Genomic DNA, 22618 nt, shown 5'->3' on the forward strand with positions numbered 1-22618 from the left:
ATAACCACAGCATTCTTTCATGTCAGGGTCTCACAACCATTCCCGTTGGATGAGCTAAGCTGGAAAGTCTGCACTTTTCTCAACAACTATATATAGCTGTATCAGTAAGTGACGATGACAAAAAATGCAAAACTTACTGATGAGGAGGAAAGGATACTGTAGGATGTAGGATTATGAACTGTTGACTGACAAACTGGTGGTGTAGTTGTAGCATGCCAAACTTTGTTGAGAAAATGTAGGTAAAATGTAGTATCCCCCCGCCCTCGGTTTCTTACTTTTGTTGAGAGTAAATGGTTTGCAATGGCGCTAACTCTGCACACCTTTCTTTTAACAGATTGTCTTTGAACTTTTGAGCTTTTGAAATTAAGCTGCTGTTAAGCGTCATGTGTGGTCAGCTTCACTCCCATCAGACTTACAGATGTTTGGGGTTGGCGCCGCTTTGGCTGTAGGCTAATTAAAACTTGTTCAGCAACAATTATTGTGGTCAGAGTCGACAATTTCTGATTAGCTCCATTGTTGCTTTCTTCTCTTCTTCTGCTTGCCCCCTCACACACACATGAAACACACACACTGTAATAGACGAGAAACTATGAAAGAAACTGGCACAGTCATTAAGGATTGCAGAATGAGAACAAAGACTCGTAGTTTGCTGACAAGTTCAAACTAATTAGGTAAATAACTATAAATAAAAGAAATAACTATTTTGTCCCTTTTTGGCTTCTTGCAGGGGAGCAGAGATTTTTTTTAAATCACGTTAAGCACTGAATTTTAAGTTGTGTGAATAATATGAACATTTCATTTAAAAAAAATTGAAAATAATGGAAAAGCTAAAGTTTTTGTAACATTTCTGATAAATGACTGTCACTAATAAAATAATGAGACTGTATCAACAAATCTCTAAATATTTTTAAGCCATGCCAGGAGTAGCACTGTGGTAATGCTGGGTGTATCTATTGGTCTGCTTTTTTTGTTGTTTTTGTTGTTTTGTTTTGGGGTTTTTTTTTTTTTCAGATCAAGCATCAAGCTGGTTGTTGTGAAATTTTTTCAGATTTGAGACTTTAGTAAAATAAATACAGTCCTCTGTATGAATGGAAACACTGTAACCATACTACTTTTTTAATATTAGCATGTGAGCATCTGCTCCACCATGTAGTTTCCTTTTCCTTCTTTTTTAATGGAAGTCCAACAGGTTACGAAACACTAAACCTGCTGATGTGATGTTGTAGCTTATCTTTTCCTGGAAGGAGTTTGTCTCTGCGAGACTCTCTAATGGCAACTGTCCTGAAAAATGATGCTTATCAGTGTGCTTTTTCCCCAAATCTTTTTACAAGCCTGTAGTAAACAATCACTGCGTACACCGATCATCATCGGCTCCCACCGAATGATGCAATCACTACATTCACAATACAGTAACAGAAAAAATGGCACATTGGATCAGCGTTAGTCATCAAAAGAAGAAAACATCATCATTGCTGACTGTGCATTTGGCTTCGCCCAAAGGCAACTTTATAACTCGGGTGTTGCAGTGCAATTAAAATATGCCTATATGAAAGCAAAGGGGCCCGTGAGTGCGACCTTAAACCAGAAGCCTCTCATTGTATGGCTCATTTTGTGCGCCTCAATGTGCCTGTGCATGTTGCTCTGTGCTTCTGTATCAATTGGCCTGTGCTCGCTGCCTGAGTAATTTTTTGACATTCACGATAACAAAGCTACCTCTGTGCCCCAACCTGTGTCTGTGTGTGTGTGTGTGTGTGGGGGGGGGGGGGGGGGATCAAAATGAGGGAAAGCTGGAGAAGTTGCTAGTCACACACACTTAGGCTTTTCCTGCACTTGGATGCAGTTCAGAGAGGAGGCTGAGGCCTGATTGGGTATGTAGTGTGTGTGTAGGTGGGTGGGCGGATGTGTTTTTATTTGTAGCCAGCAAAGGTTCACAAGGCCATCTCACTTCTGCTTTGAAACACGACTTAACGAAGGATTGTATAACTGCTTTTAATGTTTCTTACACAGTGTGCCAGTCCCAGAGCTGGCTCTTGTTTAGCACTTAATAAGTGCTAAAAAATCGGTTTCTGGCTTTCAGAAAGAAGTGCTTATATTAAAAACAGCAACAGAAAAACTACTGAAATATTCAGTGTATAGCCATATTACCGCATGAAATCAATGAGATGGTAGATTGACCAAAGATTTTTCACTTGCAAATGCGTTCTTTTTTTTCTTGCATATTTAACGAATGACCCCACCCGAAACCAATATCCTAGCTCTCACCAGCCGACTTGCATTACAAACGATTTGTTTAAGTGATCTTGGCTTGTGGATTTGAATATTGTTTGTATTGCTCTTTGCATATTTCCGGTCATTGTTTTTGGTTTTATCCAGGCAGAGAAAGCGACAGAAGCTCTTCATGGCGCAGATATGTCAAACGTGTGGGTTATTCATGTTTTTGTCACAGTTCCTGATCCGTACAGTTTTAAGGAAACCTGGTGAGTGTGTGCAAGAGGCAAACGTGCAGAAACACATAAAGCATGCTCGCTTGTGTGGGAGGTATGTAGGAGAGAGGAGAGGGAGAGAGAGAAGAGGAGTGATACTGTGAGAATAAGAAAGAACGAAAAACAAAGTGAGCTCGACAGTAAAACTGGCAGAGAGACAGAGCAGAAAAAAAGGGCACGACAGGAAAAGTTGTACAAAGTGTACTGCATATTAGCCATGTTGTTTTCAGCTGGCTTTACAGGGAAAATAGTTTTTAGCCTTCTTCTAATGGCAGCTTGGCGCAGGGATACACATTGTGTGGCATTTTCCAAAGGAAACGACACTGCACGGATATTGTTTGGGGATATTATTAATAAAGGATTTGAAACCCTAATAGGAAATTCATAGATTCAGAGTTAAATGTAGCACCAGCACTGCTAGATCTACAAAAAGAGATTTTTTTAAATGATAAAATTTCACGCGTGCTTTTTAAAAATGAAAGTTTGTGTTGTGACACAAATGTGCTCCCCTTGAATAGATTAACCCCAGATAAAGTTTATGCTCTGTATTCAAATGTAGCTGCATTTGTATTCTTCACCACTGAATTCACCTTTGTTTTCATTAATACGTGCTTCTGCTGTTAGCTTTTGGATTATATGAAGTCAGTTCACGCTTAACTGGTAGGGGTTGGAATCTGAACAGAGCCATATATAGACCCTGTTTGGCTGATCTTTTCACTGGTGGGCATCTCTCCAAGGTTAGAAGACACACAATGCAGGCGCTGCCAGCGTTGCCATAGCTTTACTTAACTTCTCACAAAAGGACACCTGCCATAGATTGGCATCAGCACCTTTTTTTCTTTCTGTAAGATTTCAGTTGAGCTCTGTGGAATAAAAAATTAAGCCACCAGTGACTTACCTCGGGTGACAGTCAGTCGTTTGCTTCTCTTTAAAAATCCACATGAGAGTAGTTTAAACCTAAACAGATCTTGATAGACTTGCATGTAAGTGAAAACTAACTAGTTTGGTTAAATACCGTTAAACTGAAATTGTGTGCATCAGTAAGAATCATGGCATCGATTTAGACACCGGTTCAAATGATCCTAATGATCGATTTAATGAAAATATGAACTTGATATTACAACAGCTACAGAAAAGTAAAACCCTGCTATTTTGGTCAGGGTAAAAGTTAAATATTTACATTGTTTATTAATCATTAAACATTTTGAATGTTCCTGCGCCTAAAAGTTAAGATTTTCGGCCATCTTTGATATCACAACAAAATAAAAAAAAAAACTGTTTGGCTGTTTGGAGTGTAATTTCACTCTTTTGTTTTTCTTTTCTTACATGGAAAGCAGCTTCATTGTTAGTGGCAGGCCTAAAAACTTTTACCAGTCCACAGCTTTAAATTGCTGGTTATTCTGAGAGTAAGATGGCAGATAAACTATGCAGCATGTTGCCGTGTTTACTGTTACTGTGAAGTTTTAAAGTTTGGGCGTCTTTTGTTTTTCACAGCTGTATTTAAATTTGCAAAATTACCTTTGACACACACAAATGTTTTCATTTTTTTTCTCCCCATTTTTTAATAAAATAGGAGCTTGAGTTTTGTTAAAGCTGTAGAGAACACTCCAGCCTCAGCTTCTGTAAAGCCTGATGTAAGACACTAAAGTTAAGTGGAGCAGAAGCTACAGCGGAACGGAAGTGGGGCAGGACTTATGAAAGTCACACTTTAAATGATGCAGACAGTGTGTTGTCACTCATGGTGCGTATTTACTCTCTGTAAAGCTCTGACTGCATCATATGTTTTTTACCACAGTCCTCATTTGCTGAAAACGTGTAGCAATTAAACAGATCAATTATGCAAACAAACATGTCTTTTTGAATGAAGACAACGCCCATGCTGCTTTATCTGTAAACTGTTAAACACACACACAGCTACAGCTACACACACACATGTACATGCACTGATGCTATAATCGACACACCCTCTGTACACACTACACACTGCAAATTCTTCTGGCTGATACTAGCTGTACATACTTTTCATGCAACACTGTGCACTCTTTTTTTCTTCTTCACAAGCCTACCTTAAACTAACTTTAACTTGATGCTTTAAAGTACTGTCACACTCTGACCCAAACATTAATTTTTCCCATGCCTGGTTAATCCAACCTTGAATCTAAACTCACTCCCAATACCAAAAAACAAAAACCCTAAACTTTTGTTTTTATGTGTTGGACTGCACTGAAAGAAAATTGTCCACAACTGTAACTCAATTTGATTGGCACGCACACATACTGAGCCACACACACACACACACACACACACACACACACACACACACACACACACACACACACACACAGTGTTTGTACTGCAGTGGAAAATCTTCACTACCACGGCGGTAAGTTTCCTAGCAACCCTGTGACGTCAAACCGAGTTTCCCTCTCACAGCTGTACAGTGTGTGTGTTTGGCAGAGACTGTAAGTTTGGTGTGTGCTGCAGAATGCCTGCCTGGTTAAGTCTGAGAGGGGAAACACCGGTCAATTCTTTATTTGGAGCTTTTTGTGAGAGTGAAAGAGCATGCATGTGCAGACTTGATTTGCTCCAGGCAGTGGAGGAGAGGTCAGACTCCTCTTACCGATGCTGACATTTGGGCTCAGATCGTTATCGTCAGCTTTGGATACCAGCACACTGGGGAACCCCTGCTGGTTCTGACACATGATTAGAAAAGGGATGTAGAGCACACCTCATGAAGGAGTACTTGTAGATTTGATACTTGCATACAAACCATGTTTTCATAAGCAAACTGAGAACCCCCCCCCCCCCCCCCAAAAAAAAAGAAAAAAAAAACATTTTGAGGTATTTCACAGTGAAGCCTAGATCTAGAGTCAGATATGCTTTTTAATGTTCCATACTGACCTCAATTTGGAAATAAGTCTCCTTATCTGACTGCAGCATTCAGTTACAACCCAGCTGAACAGCATCAAGCCTTTCTTTTTTCTTTTAGGTGTCCCTTTTTCTCGCCTTTGTCTCACTGTCAGTTTTGCAAAGCTGTTGTTCCACTGGCCAGCCTCGGTTGCTAAGATATTTATCATGCTCTCTCCAAGCATGTTGTTTTGCCTGCATCACACTCTGAGCAGTTTAATTTTGTGAGTGTGATTGTGGTGTTTGTGTGTGTCTGTGTGTGCCTCTAAAGTTTGCAGACTCAGACAGCTAGAGTGTTTGTATCTGCAGGGGACCTTGTGGTGAGCGATATCAGGCTTGTTATTTCCTCAGTGCCTCTCCGTTGAAAACATCAGCATGCATCAGTGTTTCCCCTGCTTCTTCACGTTACACATTTATAACCCAGAGTCACCCTTTGCCCCCAAGGCTTTTTTTAAAATCACTCTCCACCCTTCTTTCTGTACTCCCTGCATGCAAATGAGTGATATCTGGTTGCCTTATATAACCTTGGGCCTCCTGATCGAGACAAAAATATCAAATTTCCACATCATCTATGCGTATGGTTTGCAACAACAATTGTTTTAATACTGCGTGTAATAATTTTCCAGCTGTAGAATCTATAGGAGTCACTTGCCTAATGCAAATTTTGCACAAGAGCATATCTGCACGCATGTGCTGAGGAACGTGATGCACATTTTGTAGGCATGATAATCAAGAGGCCAATAAAACGTCCATGCGTTTACAGAGGACAAGGCCATTTTTTTCTGTCGCTTTTTGTTTGTAGTCAGCGGCGGATGTGGAAAATACTGTCGCTGAGGCAAGCGGCAACCCCCCCACTTCCTGTCTGCAAGAAGTTCCTTCGCTTACCATTTCCCCTCTCTCTCTCTCTCTCTCTCTCTCTCTCTCTCTCTGTCTCTCTCTTTCTGTCTCTCTCAATGGAAACTTCACTAGTTCTCCCTCTCTCCCCTTGTCATCCAGCTGGTCTGGGGACAGGAGATAGGAGAGAGTGAGAAGAAGATGAGCGTGTTGACTCTCAGGGAGGTTTGTGAGCAGAGAGCATTTGGCAAGCAGCACGCATCTTCATTTTCCTTATTTTTTTTAAAATGCAAACTTAAACAAATTAAGTGCAAACATAAGTACTTTTTCAAACAGCCAGAGGCAAGCATGGGAACACTTGGAAACTCGTAGCAAACCCATAGGTTGTGTTTAATAACACGGGTGTAACAATGTGCACAGTTTGTTTTGGTTTATTGCATCTCATGCTTTGGTGTAATACATAGGCCAAATTTAGCATCTATAGCTAAATTCATTATTTAACACAACAAACTGCTTATAAAACATGAGTGGAGATTTTGGTGGAAAGTGTTGGGAGATGTTTTCTTTGTACAAGTAATCTTTAATCATTTTAAGAACTCAATTAAGCTGTTATGATGACTCAAGAGATCAGCTCAAGTTTCCCCTTACAGCTCCTGCTTTAATTTAAATTTGGGTAGGAACTTTGCCTTTAAGTTCGTGTATGTCCACAGGATCCATTATTTCCAGCCTTCCCATTGCCAGTTAATTTGCGGAGCCATCCGTGCAACGCATTCTGGTTAAGCGCCAAAGCGTTCAGTCACTGCAGTCCCCATTCCCACAAAGTTAAGATCTCTGGAAATTGCCAAGCAGCATTTGAACTGGCTGATGTTCATTTAAAGTAAAGAGATATTCAGCAGCTGTTTAAAACTTATTTTGCTGAAGTATTTTCATAAAATAGGAGTGCATGCAAGGCATTCATCCAATCAGGTTGAAGAAGACAGAGAGTACTTGATAATCATCTTGCCCAACATGCATCCAGTTTCTTAGTAATGGGTGATCCTCCCCACGAAAACACACCCCTGTGAATGCTTATCTTTAGACAGCAAATTCTGACCTGAAATGTAGGAAGGGAGAGCAAAGGGGAGCAACATGTTGCACGGGGATGGTCATCAACACATTTACTGACTGCAGTCATGGTGCCAGAACTTTCAAGACAGCTCAGGATGGAGGTTGGTGGTTTGATGTTTGGCTGTTCCAATCTGCATGCTAAAGTGTCGTTGGGCCGAGTTTCTCCACTTTGCATTCATCGACATGTGAATGTTAGATAGAAAGCACTTAGACGTAGATAAAAGCACGACTGTGAATGAGACATGTTGTATAAGTGCTTTGATTGTTTTAGTAGAAAAGAGCTATATAAGCGCCAGTGCATACTTAAGTAAGGCCATTTTATTAAACAATAGTGATAATTAAACATTACTAAATATATTATGTCAAATGCAGGTTGCAGTTAGTTAAAAATACGTGCCTTTCCTAGAGGATTTATGCATTTCTTCCAGTACATATCTGGTGACTGGCAATTTGCATATAAGCATGAAACAATGTGCGGAAAACCACACACATACAAAACAGAACAAAAAACCAGAGACACCGACACTACCAGATGAATGCTTCATGTATTAATAGATCACATACAGTCATCAGAGGAGTTTCAAAGTCTGTCAAAAGTGGTCGTCATAGTGTTTAAACAATGAAGCTGTAAAGTAGGTAGGACAGTTTGCAGACCATGCTGGGTTTGCTATAAAGGGACGACAGTGTAAATAAGTGCTGTAGCAATTAGGAAGATACAAATTAATCAACTGTGTAAGTCAGGGATGTCAAACTCACTTTACACTCATTTACAGGCTCACTTTCGTCTTAAGTGGGCCGGACTACTGAAACTTCCCTTCCTATCAGAAGTTTAACTGCACATTTAATTACATTTAATGTACTTTAAGTTACTCATTAATAAATTAAACTGCATGGTTTTACAACATGATAATTGATTCTTTGGGATAAAAGTGTAAACTTACAGAAAAGGTTCAGGTAGCTCGTTGCTCAGACTGTCCTGTAATTATAAAGCAGAAAGTTCTAGTTCATTCACAAAAATCGTTCTGTTTTTGTTTATTTATTTATTTTACAGTGGACACATTTTAAAAAGCAGACATTTCTGTAGTAGATAGTGGATAACAGGGACTTTTTTGCCATTTAATTGTTAATGTATTACTTTGGTGTGATATAAATGGCCTTGGAGGTCTTTATTAGCAGGAAAGCTGGAAAAAATTCATGAAAATACAGTTGACAGTCTATACCATTCTGGCTCCTGTGCCTTATGTTTGACACCCCTGGTGTAAATGATCTGCCCTGAAAAAATGATGAAGAAAAAGCCAAACATTTTGGAGGTTAATTTGTATCTGTTATGTTTTAATTGGTTGTAATTTTTTTTATTATTTTACTGTCAGTGAGACAGTTTCACTATTTCAGGAAACAGTTAACTTATTAATTAAAAATATAATAGTTTTGTAAAGTAACTCTTTCTCAATAGCTTATAAAAAGTGATATTCATCTGTCAGCTGGTAAGTTATTGTTTCAGAAGATAATCACAGACAGAGAATGTCCAGATTTATTTACATGTTTTCTTTTTACTAGCCATGTAAAATTCAAATGTGACACTCTGCTGCACCCAATAGTGCTGAGTTACAGGATGAAGGTGCATTGCAGTAGCTTCGGCGGCTCGGCGCAGAGTGTGTGGGAGCTGCTGTTTAGGATGTTTCCTTTAGTTTATTTTAGCCCTTGTTGCAGCTTCTGTCACAATCTTTCTTTGTGTCATCCTCAAGACAAGCGTAGAGGTTTACGCAATGACGCGTTCAGACACATGTAACAACTAAAAGCAGATAAACACCAACGCGCAGGTTTATTTTGAATTTCCACGAAACCTCTCTGCATTTCCAGGATTTTGCCCTCGGACTCTCTTCCAATCACGCACACTCTGTCCGTGCCTTTGCAACCTTTGTGGGTATTTGCATGTCCAGATTATGTTTGTCCTCTGTTTTGCCAAACAAATGATCTACAAGTGTTTATCCCCACACACACACAGACAGACATATATGTGTACATCTTGTGGGGGCACGAGTAGAACGAGGAGTATGCAAGCCTGAGGTGCTCGGTTTTTCGGCACAGATAGCTCAAGTTTGGGCGTGTTGCGGGAGAGCCGGACGGATAATCGTTCTCGAGGGTTTTTCCAGCTGAGTGGCACATGATTGGTCATGATGTGGTCTGCATGGCTGTATTCGGTATGGAGTGTTATTTTATCAGTTGGAGCCATCTGTATTATTGCCATCATCCACCGCCGCCACAAACGGCAGCAGGTACTCTCACCTATACAGCCTCTTTTTGAGTAAAGGCTTTCTGCAGAATGCTCTCATAGCTGGACTTAGTTCATGTTTTGTGATGCTTGACAGCTCTACTCCACTTTTAAACTTTATTGTGCAATAATATACCTGCACTATCACTGTGATAGCTGCAGGCTGAAGTTTGTTTTTAGTCTTACAGACCTCCCTCTCCTCTTCTGATGAAATTTAAATGTCTGTAGCTCGTAAATCTGCACACGGTAACCATGTCTGTTATTACTCACACTTGAGTTGCTCCAGACTTTCTCCTTCTCGCTCGCTTTCTCTTGCCCTCTACAGCTCGCACACACAAAGCTGTCAGTGGGCAACGTGGTAGAAAGATGTCACGGAGAAAAGTGCAGATCTTTGCTACTTATGAGCTGGAGCCCGACACCGCAGCTCACTCGCTAACTGGCTAAAAGTGGTGTGGGGAAAAAAGGAGATGGGGATTATCATTCTGTTTGGCGTTTGCTGGTGGTCTACAAAGTGCAGGCCAACGCGCAGGTTTATTTTGTGTGTTCCTGATTATTAATGTTTTTTTTACCCATTTTTCTGAAGTCGACAGTCTAGTCATACTTACATATCCTGACACATGCAGAGTTCTGTTCGATGTCACCTTTAGTCTGCTTTGAATCATACTGAGGCTTTTCCATTTTTCTTTAAATTGCACAGCACACTGAAATGGCTAAACCTCGCTACTAAACTTTCTGCTGCAAAAAGTCTCATCGTGCTGATGATGACTCAAGCCTTGCTGCTCTCTTCAGAGTCATTTCGGCTGACCTACACACATGTGAATGTGTGAGAGTTGTACTTTTAGTGGGAGTGAGGTTATTTCTTTTTCTTGATCCTCCACTGGTGCAGAGCAAAAACCCCTCATGTGACTCGTCGCTGCCTCGGACAGTAAGGCCAGGAGGGAGGGAGAAAGTGTGTGCGCCTGAAGTTGTGTGTGTCCGTGCATCTAACCATAGATAGTCATGCTATCAGCTGATGAATTTTCATCAGGTCGAGATTATGTGACATGGGGTTATATATCTCCTTCTATGGTCTTCTTCTCTCTTATCTTATCCTTCTCCTTACTTCTCTCGCCTTTCTCTTCTTCTCCTCTCCAGTTATTTGTTGACACAAGATTATTTCCCCCCTTCACAAGACCAGTTTGAACTCTCTTGTGTGAGAGAGGACACATCTTTACCAGTGGAACGTTTTCAGTTTTTTTGTGTTATTTCTTAAAGCTAAGCATCTTATCATAGAAGGTTATTTATTTGAGAATAGGCTGTTTGTACTGCGTTTGAAGAGATGCCATAAAAACCTTTGGATTTTTTTTTGCCGCGTCTCTCTGTTGCTCTCTCGGTGTGGTACAGCCAAGCGTTGTTCAAACCCACAGAACAAGATGTGGAATTTTTCCATCTGATGTAATGCTGCAAGCATAAAAGATTGTACTCAGCCAGAGTTTGTCATTTCAGTGAGGTGCAACAGGCTGCAAGTTTAGCACATCTACTTGAGTATAAGAGGACAAGAAATGAAGAGTATTTTAGTCAAATCCATGCTCAAATGGATTTGAGAGGTTTGGTTAAGAGTGCCGTTTAAAGTGACAATAACCTGTGGTTCATTTACTCGTAAAGTATTTCTTGTAATTTCCCTTGTTTGGCCTTAACACCACTCTTTGACATGTTTCTACATGGCTACTTCTTCTGCTGAAATATGGATATTGCTGTTGAAAGGAAGACATTTTTTTATCACAAAGATTAAGAGCTAGAGAAAGGGAACGATGGATATGAATCAGATCAGAGAAAACATATTTATGTTGAGAAAGCTGTGTGTGTGTGTGTGTGTGTGTGTGTGTGTGTGTGTGTGTGTGTGTGTGTGTGTGTGTGTGTGTGTGTGTGTGTGTGTGTGTGTGTGTGTCAGAGACCGAAGGCCTCATTTTGTGAATGAGTGTCCGTGTGTGTTTCTATGTGTGGCAGGAGTCCCGCAGTTCAATGTGTCCTTGCCAAGGACAGGGAGAGCCTTTGGAGAAACACTGTGTGTGTGTGTGTGTGTGTGTGTGTGTGTGTGTGTGTGTGTGTGTGTGTGTGTGTGTGTGTGTGTGTGTGTGTGTGTTACTAGGGGAAACCCCAGCCCAATCCTCCAGAGTTTAGATAAAATGTTCTAAAACACTGCAGTAAAAAAGAATGACAGCGAGTGTGGGAGAACCATGCAGCTCCCCCAGGGTCAGGGATACCCGCCTGTGTGTGCGTGTGCGTGTGGTATGTGTGCACATATGTGTGATTTAAAGTCTTGTTTTTCTCACGGTCATTAAACACTGGATCACCCGAAAGGTTTAGAGGAGAACTTGCAGTACAGTCCCTCTGAGACTGAAGTAGACTGAAGTTGATGTTTTACAAAAGTTGCATAAGCAGAAGAGCAAATATTAATATTGCACTCACTCATTTTACAAACAGTGGAGTTCGGTTTAAACGGGTTGAGGTTGGAGAGCCTTGAGCTAGTGATCATGAATAGCTTAACTAAAATAAAGAACTTAGGCAGGCAGCTTTATGGTACACGAGTCATTTGTGGGCTTATGGCTTATGGCTGAATTCCTCCTGAATGTGAAAGCAACACATCCAAGTAAGTAATAATCAACAATGTACATGTTTGTGTTTGCAGCACAAGTCTTGGAAGAAGATTAAAAACATGGTCCACTGGTCGCCGTTTGTCATGTCCTTCAAGAAGAAATATCCATGGATCCAACTGGCAGGGCATGCAGGTAGGACACACACACACACACACACACTGAAGCCTGTTCAGCTATCTTAGTGAGGACCTTCGTTGACATAATGGTTTCCCTAGCCCCTTACCCTAACCCTAACCATTTAAAATAAATGCCTAACCATAACCTAATTGTAACCCTGACACTAAAACCACATTTTGAGCCTCAAAAAGGCCTTCAAACTTGTGACTGTTGGTTCTTACAAGTATAGTAGAATGCAGATTTCGGTCCTCACAAAGATAGCTAGACAGGAACACACACACACACACACAGGTTTCTCTGAATAAATACAGAACTAAAACAGCAAACTCATTGGGGGCTTGTCCATTTAAGCGTATGAAATCAGCACTTCTAGAATACAACTTTCATCAGGCATACTATTTGATTTTTTTTTATAAAATTTGGCTTCATATAGTTTTAATTTTGGGGATTCTCTTTCACACGCTGTCATACGTACTTGTTGGTGGTCAGCTGGCCAGGGTTTTTTTTGTCTCGGTGGTGGGCTCAGACGCAGTTTTTCTTAGAAAATATGTAGACAGGCAGGTCTGTCTTTGTTGGAGCCGGCTCTTTGTGGTCAGGGCCCTCAGGGGACGAGTCTGTGGGAATACTTGGGAATAGAGATCGTGCACAACGTGTCATTCCTAAAACTAGGCTAGTGGAGGGGAAAACGTGGGCACGCAGTAAACATCTGAAGGCTAAAATGGTAACAAAATACATGTAGCTGGTTATATTTGTGCTGATTAAGTTGTAAAAATATGCCAGCCTAAAACTGACATTTGGCAAAATCATTACCACAACAGTAGGAAGCAGCATTCTCATTCTCAGGCTTTCCCATCTCAGTTTTTTTCTCATTAAAGGTTAAAGATTTTGATTTGGTAATTTATAAAAATTTGGTCTGGGTTGTCTTGGTTTCCTATTGCTCTTGCATCCCTGCTGTACACTGCAGCTTTTAGGGATTGTTCCTTTTTTTTCTTTTTTCTTTGCTATTTGACAGAAGAGGCAACTTCACAAAGCCAATAATTGTTTTCTCCTCCAGTGTGAGTGGGACTTAATTGCACTCTGTCTCTACTGGAAACATCTGTAAACATCTTTTTTGAACTGCTGTCTTGTCCATTCACTTGTAAAAAGAGTCACAGCTTCTACTCTCACTTGCTCCCGATGACCTACAGCAAGTTACTCAGGACTCTTTCTGCACATTTACAATGAATTTCTGTCTTTTCACAGGGAGTTTCAAGGCGGGAGCAAATGGACGGATATTAAAAGTAAGCAACCGTTTAGCGGCCCCTTAAGCAGCTCTGTGTCACTGCGCAAAAATCTGTTTAAAATCCACTCTGACTTTAAAAATCTTCATACTGAATGATCTGCAGCGCAGAGCATAAAACGCTGATTCCTTAATGGTATCTTTTAGAAACACTGTGAATGTGAGCAGCGCTGCTTGTCCCTCCTGATGAAGGACGTGCTTCGCCCCTACGTCCCTGGTTACCATGGAGACGTAGAGAAAGACGGCCAGAAATACAACCAGATGGAGGATCTGCTGGCTGAGTTTGACTACCCATGTGTGATGGACTGTAAGATGGGAGTAAGGTGAGAGAACACATTAATGCATGGTGACACAGTCATCCTTACACAACACGGCGACTGAGAGGATAAAGCGATTAATTATATTTCACGTACATAAGTAACTGTGATGGCTTTAACGCTGTGGCCTGTTTGTGAGGGTTATTTGAACCTTACATATATATCCATCCATATATATCTAAACGGTATCAGTTTAGAGATACAGTTATAAATGGTTAATGTTGTAGCAGTTATTATAACCTTTATACTTACAAAATAACAACTGTATTAGGTTGTAACACCATCAGAAATATCTGTAATGCTCCCTTTTTGTACACAAAGTCTGATCAGTTGGTTTAATTTGACCATTTCTCTTCCTTTTTTATTTTTCAATAGATTTGGCTAACCATGGTTGTTTTTATATAAATGAGATCATTTCAATTAAAGAGCTCCCGTTTCTTCACAAAAAGGGCTAACATGTCAATGATTCTTGCACATGTCAAGTGTTTATAACCCTTGGAAAGTAAAATGACAGATAAGGCTGATGAAAAATAAGATATCAGCTGTAAATTTTGCTGCAAATATCTGTGAGGAAAACTCCTTCCAAACAGCTGTGTCATGTTATTTGGAAACAGATCATCCTCCTCCTCTCTTTTTTGCCGCCTACCTCTCATCTCTCGCCTACCTATCTCCTCCTCTTCCTTTCACCACTCATCACCTGTGCGGTGTTTTTTTTTTGTGCTTCAGGACCTACCTTGAGGAAGAGCTGACCAAGGCTCGCAAGAAACCCTCTCCAAGACCTGACATGTATCAGAAAATGATTGAAGTTGATCCTGCTGCACCTACAATTGAGGAAAATGACAAGAAGGCAGTGACCAAACCCAGATACATGCAGTGGAGAGAGACTATTAGCTCAACAGCAACCCTGGGATTTAGGATAGAGGGGGTCAAGGTAAGACTGTGTGTGGGTGTGCGTGGGTGTGCGTGTGAGACTGGGGGGGGGGCTTCCTTCCCTCTTTTCTTCCAGTTCTCTGTGTGTTTCTATTTTAGGATCTTGTGTGCGTCTATCTCCCAGGGTCATGATCTAACTTCCTGTTTGACCAGAAACTTCCTCTCAAGTATATGTTTGTGCATGAATGCCTTTGTTGCACATACGGCCTGTCTGTGACAGCTTTATAGGCCTCAGCATCTGGAAGTGACATTGTATGAGCTCAAACACACACACGCGCGCACACAAACACACACACACACTCACACAAATCTTTGTCTCCTTGAGGGATGTGGCTATATAAGGACATTCACAGCCTCCCGGTGGTCTGTTGCCATGACTCTAAGGGTTATCCCCCAGAAACAGAAATGTGTGTGTGTGTGTGTGTGTGTGTGTGTGTGTGTGTGTGTGTGTGTGTGTGTGTGTGTGTGTGCGCTAGAAGTACTGCATCTGACTGCGCTTCACAGCCTCTCTTTGCAAATGGGAATGTGTCCGTGTCAACTTGTCTCTATTAAATATGTGAAAATGGGATAATTAGGTATAATGTATGTGTGCGTGTGTGTGCGTGTGTGTGTGTGTGCGTGTGTGTGTGCGTGCGCGTGTGTGTGTGTGTGTTTTCTGTACCCAGACTTGAACAGTAAAGGGAAAAGAAGTTTTGTCTCTAAATAGTATCTTGTTGCCTGGCAGCAAGCGAAGTAAGAAAAAGCTAATTTATTCCTAACTTAACAAACTGGTTGATCTTCTTCTACAGACTTTACTACTACAAAAACTGAACAAAAATGTTTGATGTGTGCATTTCTCCTTTGCGGCTCTCAGTTCATGTGCAGAATTGTTAAACTGGCAGTCAGAACTGCAGCTTGTATGTGACTACATAAAGGTAAAGGGTGTAATAGCTGACACAATTATTTAATCGGTCGACCAACAGAAAATTAGCACGTGGCAGTTTTTTAGATGTCTTTTTTTTTTTTTATCTTGCAACAAACCACATCGCCACCTTCCACTCCCCCCAATGCTGCTGCCCCCAGAAAAAACTATTTTTAAATAGAAGCTTGTGTTTTAGCCTATGACTTTCAAAACTTTCAAAAACCCGCAAATGGCAGTTAAAAAGCAACTTAAATGGAAAGAGCACAAATTATCTAAGTAGTTGGTTTACCCATCAGGTTTCATATGCAGTGACATAAAAGTACACACTGAAAGTGAAGCTTACCCTCAAAAAATATTCACACACAAAATGCTGACTTTAAGTAACTGGATTACATTTAATTTTCCATCGGTACAGTGTAAAATTTTATGTTTAATGTAATCTGTTCAAATTCATTTTACTTAATTGGTATACATTGAATTTACACTTTGATTTTATATATTTTTGTTACTTTTATTCAAAATTGTTGCTTCAGTTTCATGAGAGCAAACTGAATGACTGTTACAGGTCATTTGTCACATGTTCATGAGAGTGTGTGGATTTAGAAGAATTGTTAAATTAACTGAAACATTATTTGTTGCTGTATTGTTTGTCAAACAGCTCCAGAAATTACGCTAAGAGGGTTTTTCTCAAAAGACTCAAAGACCTTTTGCTACTTTAAGGTTAAGCCTCTATAAATATCCCACTGCTTCCTTTCCTCCGCAAATTGTTTGCTCTGCTTTTCTTGTCCATCCTTTCTTCCGTCCCCCCCTTTCATCCCTTTCTTTCATCTCCTGTGCGCCTTTCTTCCCTTCAGTACGTCTAGTTCAGTATTGGATAGAAAAGTCATCTTAAACAGTTTATCTTGTATTTTCCCCAAAGGTTTTTTGTCATATGCTATTAATGCTAATAAAACTAATGTCGAACTTTCTCATTAAGCCAGTTTTCATGCTAACCCTCTCCTCTGCAGAAGGAGGACGGGACGGTGAACAGAGATTTTAAGAAGACAAAGACGAGAGAACAAGTTACCGCGGCCTTCCACGACTTTGTAAAAGGAAACAAGGATATACTGGTGAGTGTGTTTGTCTGGTTTACTGAATGTGCGTCAGTGGCCTTGAATACTGTTTAATTACCACATGGGTAATACTCACACACTCACGCATCACTGCAGAGGGCATAACATTGACTTACATTCATTTCCTGGAATCTTACCAAAACCATAACCACAATGTAAACCTAACCTTAAACCAAGCAGTAAAACACATAACCAGCCCGAGCATTTTTTAATTCAAGACTAGAGGTTACATAGAAATGTGCGGACAATACCCACAACAGCTTACTAAACAATTAAAAGCAGGTATTAGACTGTACATCGCTCCATATTCTGCACTTCTTCCCACTTTGTTTCGATATGTAACTGAATCAGAATAGCTGAAGCGATATTGAAGTGTATTTTGTTTTATTTTGTATTGCACTTTTTTTTCCGTTTCTTTCCTAAATGTACTTCTGTATATTGTTTACATCATTGAAATAAACGGAACGCATACAAACACAGCTCAGATCTGCCAGATAAAAAATACTAACGGTTTGTTGGAACGTGCCATTAAAGCTTGGTTTTTTTTTTGTTGTTCTGTTTTTCAGAATATTTATCTGTCCCGGCTGCAGGAAATAAGAGCCACTCTGGAGATCTCCCCATTCTTCAAAACTCATGAGGTAAGGGCACACTAGTTAGTTTATTTGTATACATTTTTTCATATGCAAATATGTGAGTTCTGAGTGCATATACATTTATTTACGGTGTTTTCTATTGCCTACACCATGTATTTGTTTATTTTGTAAGGAATTTTATGATCAAAAAGCAAGAAATTCTGAACAAAATGTACTAACATGTACTAATTAACATAATAAAGCTGTAAACAGGTTGGGTTTGTCACACTCAATTTGTGTAAATGTCCAAGTTCAGACATGTTCAGATGTCACGTAGCTCATACTTTCAGATTGGCTAGTCCATTCCTGTATTTGATTTTACGTTCAATCTTAGCTTGAATTGAATTATTAAGGAAACATGACTGCTCACTCTCTCTCACACACCCACACACACCCAAATTCAAATATAAATACTAGCTGACATGAAGGACACTGATGTCACAAAACAGGAAGTGAGATTTCTAAAAGACGTAAACAAACACGTAGGGTGTTAAGAAAAGAAGAAACTTGTTTATTTATTTATTTCCTGTATTCTCATCTCATTCATCTCTGTGCCTCTCTGTGTGTTTGCCAGGTCATCGGCAGTTCCTTGTTGTTCGTTCATGACCGTAACGGACGGGCCAAAGTCTGGATGATTGACTTTGGGAAAACCACACCTCTCCCCGAGGGGAAGGAACTGACCCACCGAGCTTCCTGGGTGGAGGGGAACAGAGAAGACGGCTACCTTTTTGGACTCGATAGTTTGCTGGATATCATTTCATCCATGGTGAACTCATAAAGCTTGGGAGATTTCCTTTAATCAAGACGGGACACACAACCACTTCAACTCATTCGTCAGTCCTCGGGGGAACACTTCTGGGGACCTCCTCAAGAACTCTTTCACAGACACTTGTTCTCATGTTGGAAACACAATTATTAAAAAACCAAAACATGGCCGGATCCATACATAACCTTCAGAACGTCAAAAGTTTAGTCTTCTATTTTGTTGTCCTCGCCTTCTTAAGAGGTCTTAATAGTGCATTTGACAGAAAAAGCACAAGTGGAACTCATGACATTAACAACGTCTCAGTTCCTCATAAACCAGAAAACACGGTATCATTAACGTTCTCTGTTACACCTGAGGTTTTCTGCTAAACGTTACTATGTAAAAGATTGAATTTTATATTTACAAAGGCCCCTAAAACATTTTTTAACTAAATGAATTCTCAGTTTTTAAAGAATTATGGATCTATCTATCAATTTAATTTTTTTAGAGGTGATTTTCCATATCTCTGTGCTCTGAACGAATTCCCCTTAAAGGCCGGCATTAGTTACGTGCTACTTTCTCTTCCAGTACTTCCAGACTGGACAAGAGCACAGAGAAAATTCTTATGCCCTAAATCTTTCTGGCTTTGTTCCTTTAAATTGTGGTTATTGCTACAAGAATTTATATAAATATATGATAAAGAGGGTTATCCTTTTGTGTGAGGAATGTGAGGAATTTAAAAATGTCTGACATTGACGCCCCCTGGTGAAGGTTTTAATTTTTTTTCCCAGTTGTTTGAGAGATGCTGTAATCACATAATAACTGTAGTGGCTTTAAAAATGTCCACATTTCACCTTTAAAGCCTTGATTTGGCTGTAGTTTAAGATAAATTTTCGTCTTAACACAGTTAAGGTTACTCTCACAGGATTTTCTTTTTACACGTTTGACCACAACTTCATCACATTGCCATTCCTTTGAAAATATTCCCTTCATTACACTTTCAAGTAGTAGGAATTACATAGTTAAGAGTGATTTTACTCATCAGATCACAGTTTTAAGATGTGTGGAAAGAATAAAAGTAGTACTTTTAGCTGCTTCACTCTTCAGAATAACCCGTTACACACGAAGCCTTAGAGAGGATTTAGATCATGTAGGCTGCTCGCATAAGTTTCAGTGGCAGCCTTGCCAGTTATTGCCGGATTATCCACAATAATCCGGCAATAACAGGCAATCAGGTGGAGCTAAACAATTCATCTCACAGCAGAAAGTAATGCGACGGAGGATATTGTTTCATATGTAACATAACTTTAGTTCATTTGACTTCAGTGGCCAAACACTTATCAGCCTTCTCACTCTGTACAGTAAGATTTATTTTGTTTGATGTAGTTTTAACCTTTTTCCATTTTTTTTTTAATTGTAACATTATTTTAGTTGACTCCTGTTGAACACTTAACAGCCATGAACAATCTTATTTAAGCTATATAGTGCCTTAATATTACAAATCCAAGTCAGACGAGTGAAAATCTGTTCTTTTTAAGCGTTGTTTTGCTTCTGTTATTTGCTTCTGTGCTTTAGCCTCTCACGGGTGCATGTTTATTATCCCTTTGAAAGGTTTGTTCTTAAGTTGTAGCTTGTTCTGTTTCTATTTAAATCTTTGTTTTAAATCACTGGATACCATGACATTTTGAAATTTATGACTGTTTTTGGGTTTTGTCCTCAAGCTTGTGTTGCATTATGAGTAAAAATCAAACTGTAGGGCAGACTGCTGGCATTGTTGACAACCTATATTTGAACTTGAAAAAGGTTTATAGTATCTGACTAAGTGAACCATGTCCTCCTGAGGGGGAATACCGTCATACCAGATGAGGACGAAAGAGAAAAAATGTCTTATAATGTAACACATTCATGATGAAAAGTAATACTTAAACAGTTTGTGGGTTTTTACTGTACCATGAATTTAAAATGCCATGGTTTTCGGTTAAAGTTTGCAGTGAAAGTAGATGAGGAAAGAGACTACAATCCTAATGCAGTGCCTTCTTAAAGAAATAGTTGGGCATATGGGAAATGTTGTTATGTAGTTGAGGAAGAGATGGACACCACTCTCTGTTTGTGTGCTAAATGTGAAAATTTCTACCAGCAGTTGGCTAGTGTAGCTTAGCAAAAAAACTGGAAATAGGGGAAAATGTTCCTTGGTTAAACAATCAAGATTAAGATAAAACTTGTGTGTTTGTCAGTTTTAGATGTTGCCGTTTTTGCACAGGGATGAGACAAGCTGTTCTTTTTCCTTTTGCTAAGCTAAGCTAACTAGCTGCCACAAGGGCCAGCAACTATTCCTTTAAGACCATCTAAACTATTGCTTTTGCTCCCCTTTGTGCACCTACAGTCATTTGTAAGTAGGCATCCTATTGTTCTGGCTTTGCCGGCTTCTGTATTTATTTGAGTTGTTCCTTTGAAAAATGAATTTTTTGGTGAAAGAACAATGTGTTCATGTGTGATTTCTATTAATCTTTGTAAGCCTATCTATCTATCTAGCCATCTGCTGTGACTGATTGGGGTGAGGGGAGGGAGACAGGTCAAAAGACACTCTCTCTATCTGCCTATCTATGGCAAGTATGCTATGGGTTGGTATGTAAGCTGACAGCACAAGGATAGTTTTTCCTGTGGCCCAGACCTCAGGAAGCCAACAGCGACCTCAAGCTGCTGCTTCTCTTTGACCACATTAATTGTTGTGTTTGCATGAGGGTAATTTGCCATTCAAATCACACCTGTCCACAACAGCAGCCACGTCTGGAGTTGGTGGGAAAGAAAGGCAATGATTCATGGGACCTTCTGAACAGAGAGATATCGATGAGGTTGATGTGGGGGTTTCCCCCCCTTCCACTTTTATTAAGGTTAGGGGTGAAAAAGACAAGCCTCTGTGAGTCTTCTTTTTTCAATTCTTTCAAAACTTCTGGGACATCAAATTCTTTCCTTGCATTTGTTGTGTATCTGTGTCATAAAATCTGGCTTGAGTTTCACAGCAAGCTTATTTCCCATATTCCGCACTGGAATGCAAGGTGGAATATTTAATTTGTCTACATCCTGGTCTCATATATCATATGTTCACTATAGAGGACAAGTGAATTTATTGAGTCTAGGAAAGTGATTACAACTTATAAAACCTTTACAGTCACACGAGCTGTGTAGCTCTGCGGTGCCCTCTGCTGTCCCAATATCGAAACTGCAGGGGAAACAATAACATCCCTGTAATTGAAAAAGAAACGTGCGTGTACATGTTTTTGTTTGGGTTTGTGTCGTTATTGTTGTTTTGAGTAAAGACTGCTTCGAAGTTATTTTCTTCTGCTAGACATTTCAATGTAATGGTCCAATCAGAACATTTTTTATTTAATTAAACATGGCCGCTCCAGTAAGGTACCGTCCTCTTACCAACAGTAGAGGGAAGCACAGGCCCATTTCACCATCGAGGGCTGTATTTTTGTTTATATAGCTGACACCTTTGTGGAATTAGTCTTTTATCCACACCGTTTACAATTTTATTGTGTCAATTATCGCCACCCCGCCTTGTAAAAATTAAACTTCTTATCAGTAAACTCAGCTACAAATCAGGCGGTGGTCACGTCTAATCGTATGCCGGAGTAAACACCCGGAAGAGAGCAAAGAGACGCGTGCTGGGATTTGTAGTTTTTGCGAGCTCCTCAAAAGATGTTGGCTCATCACGGGAAGTGAGCTGGTCTTTCATGCTATCGTTTAATGCCTGAAAAACACAGTGCTTATCTGACCAGCTGATCTCAGTGGCGGCAGTACGAAAATCTCAGGAAATCTGCCACGCTTCGGCGGCCCTGCTGACGGAGGCTAAGCAATCGCCAAGCCGAGCTGCCCTCAGGAATGGGATGAGCAAATGTTCTCTTGAATTCACCCAGAAACACATAGCGGCCGAACGACAGGCTGTAGAGCTTGAAAGTGGACTGCAATTTTGCCTCTTCATCTGAGCGAGATTTGACCTGTGCCAAAAGGAACTCAAGAGTCTGTTCGTGACTGCCTAAAATTGCACCCTGCTTTGAAATAACGATCCGTGCTGCATCTTTATTTTTATTTTTATTTTTTTAACCAGGAAGATCCCATTGAGATTAAAACCCTCTTTTTCAAGGGAGACCTGGCCAAGGTCATGCAGTTTCTGTGCACTCCAGCATCTTCTGTTCCATGTGAAGGGATTTTCTTAAAGGCAGGAGAAATTATCTCCAGGAAAAGAAACAAACTCTGCCATCGCACGCTGGAACAAATTCTCTTCTTAAACAAAAAGGGTTACCTTAAATGCATCATGTTTTTAATTTGGAAGTTCATAAGCA

The 22618-nt window shown here is 40.1% G+C and overlaps 1 protein-coding gene across 1 annotated transcript in view; it reads left to right on the forward strand.

Annotated features, from left to right (window-relative positions):
• Positions 1-20752, forward strand: part of itpkb (inositol-trisphosphate 3-kinase B) — a 28951-nt gene extending 8199 nt beyond the window's left edge. The window contains exons 6-12 of the mRNA XM_040017427.1: positions 12272-12371; positions 13599-13636; positions 13783-13958; positions 14679-14883; positions 16791-16892; positions 17462-17533; positions 18102-20752. Coding sequence (XP_039873361.1) covers positions 12272-12371; positions 13599-13636; positions 13783-13958; positions 14679-14883; positions 16791-16892; positions 17462-17533; positions 18102-18305 — 897 coding nt within the window. The 3' untranslated portion in view covers positions 18306-20752. The remainder of the gene's footprint in view (positions 1-12271; positions 12372-13598; positions 13637-13782; positions 13959-14678; positions 14884-16790; positions 16893-17461; positions 17534-18101) is intronic.
• The last annotated feature ends 1866 nt before the right edge of the window (positions 20753-22618 follow it).

Source organism: Simochromis diagramma, unplaced genomic scaffold (genome assembly GCF_900408965.1).
Source record: "Simochromis diagramma unplaced genomic scaffold, fSimDia1.1 OVJJ01000802.1, whole genome shotgun sequence".
NCBI lineage: Eukaryota > Metazoa > Chordata > Actinopteri > Cichliformes > Cichlidae > Simochromis > Simochromis diagramma.